Genomic DNA, 9,224 nt, shown 5'->3' with positions numbered 1-9,224 from the left:
CCATGTAGAATACATCAAATTTCACCAACTGGTTGGTCATTTTGTAGAAATGAAAGCACCTCAGCTAGACGAAGAAACAGATGAAGCATTGGATGAGGAAGAAGCGGTCATGTTCCGAGAAGCATCGTAGCTCATCGAAGCACCTTGGTGAATGGCGAATTCTGCAGCCCCTGCAGAGTCTCTCAGCAGCAGCACAAGCAAGACTGGAAGTGCCCGGTTTCGTTTCACGACGCGTGGCACCCGTAGCACTGGGCCAACTCGGAATCCCAATGCCAAAGCTTTTGAGCTGGTTCAAAAGCGCCTTGGAAGTGGCCGGGGTCCTCCAACGATACGTGGTACCAGATGCACCAAGGCGACTTCCCTGAACCACAATGATGAAGCTTTCCAGCTCCCTCAAGAGTGCCTCGGAAGAGTCCGGCATCTTTCAACGACGCCGGGCACCAGTAGAAGCGCGGCTACTGTCCGGAACCACAAAGCCAAAGCTTTTCAGCTATCTCAGCAGTGCCCTGGAAGTGGCCAGTAATTTTCAACGATGCCTGGCACCAGTAGTAAACCGGCGACTGACCTGCATTCCAATGCCAAAGCTCTTGAGCTGCACCTTCAGTTCCCTGGAAGTGGCGGGCATCTTTCTGCTAAGCCTTGTACCAATATCCCCGCAACGACGGCCCGAAAGCCTAAAGCCCAAAATTTTCAGCTGCCTCAACGGTGCCCTGAAAACGGCCAATATTTTTCAACGTTGCCTGCTGCCAGTAGACGCGCGGCGACTGCCGGGTATCCCAATGCCAAAGATATTCAGCGGCACCAACAGTTTCCTGGAAACCGTCGCTATCCTTCAACGAGGCGTGGTAACCGCTGTACCAAGGAGACTGCCCAAAATCCCAATGCCAGATATTTTCAGCCGCCTCAACAGTGCCCCGGAGGTGGCCGGTATTCTCCAACGACGCCGGGCACCAGTAGGAGCGCGGTGATGGCCCGGAATGCCAAAGCCGAAGGTTTCAAGCTGCACCAACAGTTCCCTGGAAGCGGCCGGTAGGTTTCAATGACTCATGGTGCCAATAGCACCGAGGCGACTGCTCACAATCCCAATTCCAAGGCTTTTCAGCTGCCTCAGCAGGGCTCTCGAAGTGGCCAGTATCTTTCAACGACGCCAAGCACCACTAGTACTGCGGCGACTGGCCTGTATCTCAATGCCAAAGCTATTGACCTGCACCTACAGTTTCCTGGAAGTGCCCTTCATCTTTCTACAAAGCCTGGTACCAATACCATCACTACTGCCCGAAAGCCTAATGCCCAAGATTTTCAGCTGCCTGAACGGTGCCCTGAAAACGGCCGGTATTTTTCAACGATGCCTGGTGGCAGTAGCACCGCGGCGACTGCCGGGAATCCCAATGCCAAAAATATTCAGTTGCACCAACAGTTCCCTAGAAGTCGGCGGTATCCTCCAACGACGCGTGGTACCAGCTGCACCAAGGCGACTGCCGGAAATCCCAATGCCAGAGATTTTCAGGCGCCTCAACAGTGCCCGGGAAGTGGCCGGTATCTCTCAATGACGCCGGGCACGAGTAGAAGCACGGCGACGGCCCGGAATCCTAATGCCAAAGATTTCCAGCTGCACCAACAGCTCCCTGGAAGCGGCAGGTATCATTCAGTGACTCATGGTGCCAGTAGCGCCGAGGCGACTGCCCGCAATCACAATGCCAAAGCTTTCCAGCTGCCTCAGCAGGGCTCTCGAAGTGGCCAGTATCTTTCAACAACGCCTAGCACCAGGAGAACTTCGGCGACTGGCCTGTATTCGAATGCCAAAGCTTTTGAGCTGCACCTACAGTTCCCTGGAAGTGCCCTTCATCTTTCTACAAAGCCTGGTACCAATTCCACCACTACTGCCCGAAAGCCTAATGCCCAAGATCTTCAGCTGCCTCAACGGTGCCCTGAAAACGGCCGGTATTTTTTAACGATGCCTGGTGGCAGTAGCACCACGACGACTGCCGGGAATCCCAATGCCAAAAATATTCAGCTGCACCAACCGTACCCTGGAAGTCGGCGGTATTCTTCAACGACGCGTGGTACCAGCTGCACCAAGGCCACTGCCGGGAATTCCAGTGCCAGAGATTTTCAGCCGCCTCAACAGTGCCCCGGAAGTGGCCGGTACCTCTCAATGACGCCGGGCACGAGTAGAAGCACGGCGACGGCCCGGAATACTGATGCCAAAGATTTCCAGCTGCACCAACAGTTCCCTGGAAGCGGCCGGTATCATTCAGTGACTGATGGTGCCAGTAGCGCCGAGGCGACTGCTCGCATTCACAATGCCAAAGCATTCCAGCTGCTTAAGCAGGGCTCTGGAAGTGGCCAGTATCTTTCAACGACACCTGACACCAGTAGTACTACGGCGACCGGCCTGTATCCCAATGCCAAAGCTATTGAGCTGCACCTACAGTTTCCTGAAAGCAGCCTTCATCTTTCTACAAAGCCTGGTACCAATATCACACCAACGAATTCCCGAAAGCGTAATGCCCAAGATTTTCAGCTGCCTCAACGGTGCCCTGAAAACGGCCGGTATTTTTCAACGATGCCTGGTGGCAGTAGCACCAGGACGACAGCCCGGAATCTCAATGTCAAAGCTCTTCAGCAGCCTAAACCGTGCCCTGTAAGTGGCCGGTATGTCTCAATGACGCCTGGCACCAATAGGACTTTGGCGACTGGCCTGTATTCCAATGCCAAAAGCTTTGAACTGCCTCAAGAGTGCCCTGGAAATGGCTGGTATCTTTCAACGACGCCTGATGCTACTAGAACCGTGGCGACTGGCCTGAATCCCAATGCGAAAGCTTTTGAGCCGCCTGAACAGTGCCCTGGAAGTGGTCAGTATGTTGCAACGATGCCTGGCCCCAGTAGAGGCGTGGCAACTGGCCTGAATCCCAATAACAAACCTTTTGAACTTCCTCAACAGTGCCCTGTAAGCAGCTGGCATCTTTCAACGACGTCTGGTAGTACTAGCACCGTGGCGACTGTCCTGAATCCCAGTGCCAAAGCTTTTGAGCTGTCTCAAGAGTGCCCTAGAAGTGGCCAGTATGTTTCAACGATGCCTGGTACTAGTAACGCTGTGGCAACTGGCCTGGATCCTAATTCCATAGCTTTTGGTCGGCCTGACAAGTGCCCTGGGAGTGGCCGCTATGTTTCTGCGATGCCTGGCACCGGTATCACCGGGGCGACTGGCCTGAATTCCAATGCCAAAGCTTGTGAGCTTTCTCAAGAGTGCCGTGGTAGCGACTGGTATTGGCCACCGACTCCTGGTAACACAAGCACCGCGGCGACTGGCCTGAATCCCAATGCCAAAGCTTTTGACCTGCCTCAACAGTGCCATGCCAGTGACCAGTTTTGGCCACCGACTCCTGGTACCACTAGCAACGTGGCGACTGGCCTGAATCCCAGCGCCAACGTTTTTGAGCTTCCTCAACAATGCCCTGGAAGTAGCCGGTATGTTTCAACATTGCCTGGATTCAGTACCACCGCGGTGACTGGCCAGTATTCCAATGCTAATTCTTTTGAGCTGCCTGAACAGTGCCCTAGAAGTGACCAGTGTTTTTCAACGATGCCTGGCACCAGTACCGCCATGGCGACTGGCCTCAATCCGAATGTCAATGCTTTTCATCTGCCTCCACAGTGCCCTCTAAGTGACTGGTACCTTTCAACGACGCCTGCCGCCTGTAGCATCGTAGCGAGTGACCTGTATCCTACTGCCAATGTTTTTGAGCTGCCTCGAGATTGCCCTCAAAATGGCCGGTATGTTTCAACGATGCATGGCACCACGAGCTCCGTGGCGACTGGCCTGTATTGCAATGCCAAAAGTTTTGAACTGCGTCAAGAGTGCCCTGGAAATGGCTGGTACCTTCCGACGTCTCGTACTACTAACACCGTGGCGACTGGCCTGAATCCCAATGCCAAATCTTTTGAGCCGCTTGAACAGTGCCATTTAAGTGGCCAGAATGTTTCAACGATGCCTGGTGCCAGTAGCGGCGTGGCGACTGGCCTGAATCCCAATGCCAAAGCTGGTGAGCTTCCTCAAGAGTGCCGTGGTAGTGACTGGTATTGGCCACCGACTCCTGGTAACACAAGCACCATGCCGACTGGCCTGAATCCCAGTGCCAAAGCTTTTGACCTGCCTCAACAGTGCCCAGGAAGGGACCGGTATGTTTCAACATTGCCTGGCTACAGTAGCACCGCGGCGACTGCCCTGTATACCAATGCCAAAGGCCTTCAGCTGCCTCAAAAGTGCCCTGTAAGCGGCTGGTATCTTTCAACGACGACTGGTACCACTAGCACCTTGGCGACTGGCCTGAATCCTAATGCCCAAGCTTTTGAGCTGCCTGAACAGTGCCCTGGAAGTGGCCAGTATGTTTCAACGACCCATGGCGCCAGTAGCACGGTGGCGACTGGCCTGAATCCCAATGCCAAAGCATTTGAGCTGCCTGAACAGTGCCCTGGAAGTGGCCAGTATGTTTCAACTGCGCATGGCACCAGTAGAACCGTGGCGACTGGCCTGAATCCCAATGCCAAAGCTTTTGAGATGCCTCAACAGTGCCCAATAAGCAGCTGGTACCTTTCAACGACGTCTGATCGTACTAGCACCGTGGAAACTGGTCTGAATCCCTGTGCGAAAGTTTTTGAGCTGCCTCAAGAGTGCCCTGGAAGTGACCGGTATGTTTCAACAACGCCTGGTACTAGTAGCACTGTGGCGACCGCCCTGAATTTTAATTACAAAGCTTTTGAGCTGCCTGAACAGCGCCCTGAAAGTGACCAGTATCTTTTGACGATGCCTGGTACCAGTACGACCGTGACGACTGCCTTGAATCCCGATGTCAAAGCTTTTGAGCTGCCTCCACACTGTCCGGGAAGTGGCTGTTACCATTCAACGATGCCTGGCAGCGGTATCACCGTGGCGACTGGCCTGAATCCCAATGCAAAAGCGTTTGAGCTGCCTAGCCAGTGCCCTGGAAGCGGCCGGCATCCTTCTACAGTGCCTGGTACCAGCAGCGTCGAGAGAACTGCCCTGAATCCAAATGCCAAACCTTTCGAGCTGCCTCGACAGTGCGCTGAGCCCATGCACCACGACGCACAGCAGCTGTGTTCCTCTTCGGAAAAGAAGCCAGCGACACTGACCATGACGACGATGACGGCGGCGCTCTCAGGCACAAGCCAGAAGATGGTAGCCCAGACACCGGCAGATGGGTTGCCTCCGATGCAGCCACGCGAGAACCTTATTACGCCGCTCTATGCCTTCCGTGACCCGCTGCTGCCAAACATGCTGTCGAAGGATAAACGACAGCCTGAAACGCCGTAAGCTCTCCGGCAAGTCTTCGGTGGAGCTTCTTAGGCGCCCATGTTTAAGAGGTGAGTGATGTGAAGCACTTCACAGCTCCTTCAGCTTCTTACGGTATTTGCATGCTCAGAAATGCTCTACGGAGCTGGTAGATGTTCCTATGCCTATGCGCCTAAGAACAGCGAAAATCTGTAGAGAGAGAGAGAGAGAAATTGAAATCGGAAAGACAAGCCCTCTGTCAAATGAAGAATCCCTTCTGGCGGTGCTTGTGTGTACGCAGCAGGCACTTTGTGGATGACATCTGCTGAAGAGTTTCAAATGTATGCTCTCGACTGTGGTCTCCGCTGCGTGTTGGCGAGGGCCACCACGGAAAATATTACTGCCGATGGTACAATTACGTTTCTTGAATACGTGCATTCTGTGCTTCAAAGCTACTCTTAGTCAGAACAGACGGAGGTACAAATGGGACTATTATATTAGTATATTCAGTCATCGTAATTTGCAAGTTTTTGTAAGGTGCATTTATGTCATGTCATATCATAGAGTACAAAATATTGTAATACTTCGCGCATGTAAAGTGTTAAGGACGACGTAAAGGCACGTAGCGCCTGCCATTGCTTTCTCCCTTTCTTAGTGCCCTAGCCTTTGTAGAGGCCATTCCCCGAATTTAGCCCTTGTGTGTTTGAAGCCAGTTTTTTTCGAGGCTGCTCACCTGGCCATCGAGGGGTGGCAAAACCTGTCCAGGTATATATATCCCACAAAACCAGTACCACGCGAAGCATTGACGGCACTCCGACGTGTAGGAAGAGAGCGAAAAGGGTTTCCAAACGGTACTCTTTTTTAGGTTGACTTGCGCCCAAAAAGAACTGAATGACTCCGCGGCGTAGCAACAAGCGTGCTCGGTGGTCATCAAAGAGGAATTCCCGCCGCTCTCGGGCGTGCTTAATTTAAAGCTGATAGTGAACGTTCGAGATACAGGCGTGCAAAGTTACGACAACATTCTGGAACAACGTAGAAAAGAATCAGCTCCGCCTGGATGGTCTAGATAAATCTGGTCGCGTCTTGCAAACAATGTGATAAAGCCGCGTGCCGGTAGTTTAGAAGAATGAACAAACAGTACAGAGATTCGGGGCATTATATAGCCTACCACAAAACTGGCTTCAGCTAAATTAATCATGAGAGGCTGCTCGTGAAAAGCGACCTGGATCGCAACCCATCCCAATTAACCCAAGTACCACCGATGGCAGCACCTGCCATAGAAGAGCCGTGGCGCATCGCTTGACCACTGCGCCAGGAGTGGTAGGAATGCTCCCAGTGATCTATGAATGTAGAGAATGATCCATTCCACATATATGGCGTCCACAATAACTATCCGAACGACTGACATCCGTGAACTCTGGATCTGAACATTGGAACCGAAGTGAAAACTGAACTGCTAGCGCACCCATGCGCATTTGGCCTAACTACGCAAATCCACCATTATTTGTTTTTTCAGTCTACACCACACATCGAGGAGCCAGCTGCATTGAAGGGTGCCAGCGAAGAGTGAGCAGCAAAGGACGACCGCATCAGAAAGAAGCTGGAAAATGCCTCAGACTTCAGTTCGCAGCTCCGGAAGATTTCCATTGCATTAACTCCGACACACAGAAGGACATATGTTAACACTCAAAGCTTGTGCTTGATGAAGAGAAATTAGTCGGCTCTCTTGTTAACACTGACTGGTCGTCTATTACTCCTACATATAGTGCACAGGAAGCATTTTCTCCGTTTTTTATCGCTTCTGTCGTCCTACCTTCGCTGTTCATCTCACAAGCAAGAAAAGAAAAAAAATATATGTTTGTGTCTTGGCAGAATTCGTGGATAACTGATAGGGCGTGCTCAGGCGCGAAAATCTATCAAGTAATAAAACTAAACAATTTAACATCAAAGTGCGTAAGCGGTATCGAAAACTCTGCAACACTCTCAGCGGACTACCGAACAGTGTGAAAAAGTGCTACTACTGAATGAAATAAACGAATGCGGTAGCAGTACATACTTAAATGGTCAAATAATCCAATCTGTTTTTGACCTGTCTCAAATATATGAAGGTGCACCTATGGGAGCCCTCAGTTAATAGCGAACGCTTTCAGTAGTTTGCTTCTTTGTGGGTAATGAGACCGCGCTTGTCAGTTATTTTGAAAATTAAAATTGGTTTTGGGGAAATGAAAGGCGTGCAAACTGTCTTACAGGTAGACACCTCAATCCCACCGCGACGAAAGGAAGGCAGGTGGGAAGGAAAGAGGAAAGGAAGAAAGGGTTGCCGTAGTGGAGGGCTCCATAATAATTTCGACCACCTGAAGATCTTTAACGTGCACTGACATCGCACAGCACACGGGCGCCTTTCGCGTTTCGCACCATCGAAACGCGGCCTCTGCGGCTGGGTCAGACGCTGCACAGTATATGTGCAGCAGAGCGTGTGCTGTCCAAGCCACCGTCATTATTCTTTTCAACTTACAGCCAGGAACCAGGAATGGTTTCACGTACACTGAGTGTACATGCATTCTACGCGAGGCGCACGCTGTGGGCAACGAAGAAAATCGCAAAAAAGGGCTTGTCCAGCCTCTTGTTTCCGTGACGCGTATCACGGAGAGCACAAGTGAACCGCGCTGTCTCATCATCAACGTTCATGACGCCTGGTGCCCAACTTTCAAATGCTTATCATCGAACTTTGTATACATAGAGGCGGTTACGAATGCAGGCGTGCTGTGCCGGATTCTGTATGGACACCTAGAAAAGTCCGTGATATCTCGTTACGGGAAAAGGGCACATATAAGAGCATCATTCTCGGTGGACACCTCCTCTTTGCTTTCAGGGAGGGAAGGGAAAGAGAGAGAGGCGCCGTTGCGGAGAGCTGCGAATTAATTGTCACGACCTGGGGTTCTTCAATATCCACTGACTTCGCCCATTTTTAACAATTCGCCTCCAGCGGACGGCGGTGGCCGAAGGCGGGATTTTACCTGGCATCCTCGCACTCAGCAGCTGAATGCCGTAACCACATGTCTAAACCGCTTAGTAAGGATAGGGTTCAAGAGGGTGAAAGAGCGGAGAGGGGAAACATGTACGAGTGTAGCATGGAGGCTGCGAGGCTTACCTGTGAGTGTCTGAATACAACACGTTTGTGCAAACCTTCGCAGCTCACGGGCTTCCACTCCACTGCAAGACGTAGCGGGTAGGTCCTACCGAGGGATTGGCAGCTGCCCTCACTTTTAAAAACTTGTCCTACTTTTACCCTCACCCTCCTTCGCTGTTTTCTTCTACCCAACTTCATCCTCACCTTGCAACAAATGTCCGCCCTGCCACGTCCTCACCCTAGCTTTTATCTGCTCAGACGTTCGGGTTTCTTTTTTGCACTGCCGACATATACCAACATTAGTGAGTAGTAAACGCGTACTGCAACTTCTCAATGCGCTGTCTGGGCGAAAAAATTTTCAACTGTTTTTTTTTTTGCGGAGCTTTCTGGGCATCGTGAATGTGTATACATATAGTTGTACCGGCGAGCTTGACCATATCTTCTACGTGCTTTACGCTACTTTATACGGTGCTCCGTACATTCAGGCGTAAGGGCCTGCACGTGTGGAATCTGGCCCAAAAATTGCTACATTGAATTAATTGGCAATCTTTAAAACCTTCTTGCAACCCCTTGATATGTATTCATCGTGGACTGAACATTTTGAGCGCCCAGCTGAATTGGACCCCTCAATTAACATTAAAAATTTGCTGCATTCCGCTTTGATGTATATTCACGCCGATTCAATGACCGAACTTTTTCGTGCTCTTCAATTCTTTTACCTAATTTTTAAAGCTTCTCTTTCCGTCTCTTTCCCCGCAGGGGGGCGCCTGCAGCTTGCAGGCGTCGCGACGGTGAGTGGCG

General features: G+C 51.4%; 1 protein-coding gene across 1 annotated transcript; it reads left to right on the top strand.

Moving 5' to 3' along the window:
- Positions 1 to 3,899: 3,899 nt before the first annotated feature.
- On the top strand, positions 3,900 to 7,002 carry LOC144100780 (uncharacterized). Its single transcript, XM_077633629.1, has 2 exons — positions 3,900 to 5,385; positions 6,810 to 7,002. The coding sequence occupies exon 1, from the start codon at positions 3,992 to 3,994 to the stop codon at positions 5,333 to 5,335; it is 1,344 nt and encodes a 447-aa protein (XP_077489755.1). The 5' UTR covers positions 3,900 to 3,991; the 3' UTR covers positions 5,336 to 5,385; positions 6,810 to 7,002.
- Positions 7,003 to 9,224: the final 2,222 nt, after the last annotated feature.

The sequence above is a fragment of the Amblyomma americanum genome, chromosome 1 (assembly GCF_052857255.1).
Source record: "Amblyomma americanum isolate KBUSLIRL-KWMA chromosome 1, ASM5285725v1, whole genome shotgun sequence".
Classification (NCBI taxonomy): Eukaryota; Metazoa; Arthropoda; class Arachnida; order Ixodida; family Ixodidae; genus Amblyomma; species Amblyomma americanum.
The sequence above is the reverse complement of the archived record's forward strand: the minus strand, read 5'-3'. Positions and strand labels throughout refer to the sequence as shown.

Bases quoted from the DNA above. Each gene is read 5' to 3' on its own strand.
- LOC144100780 (XM_077633629.1), top strand. From the start codon at position 3,992: ATGCCTGGTGCCAGTAGCGGCGTGGCGACTGGCCTGAATCCCAATGCC.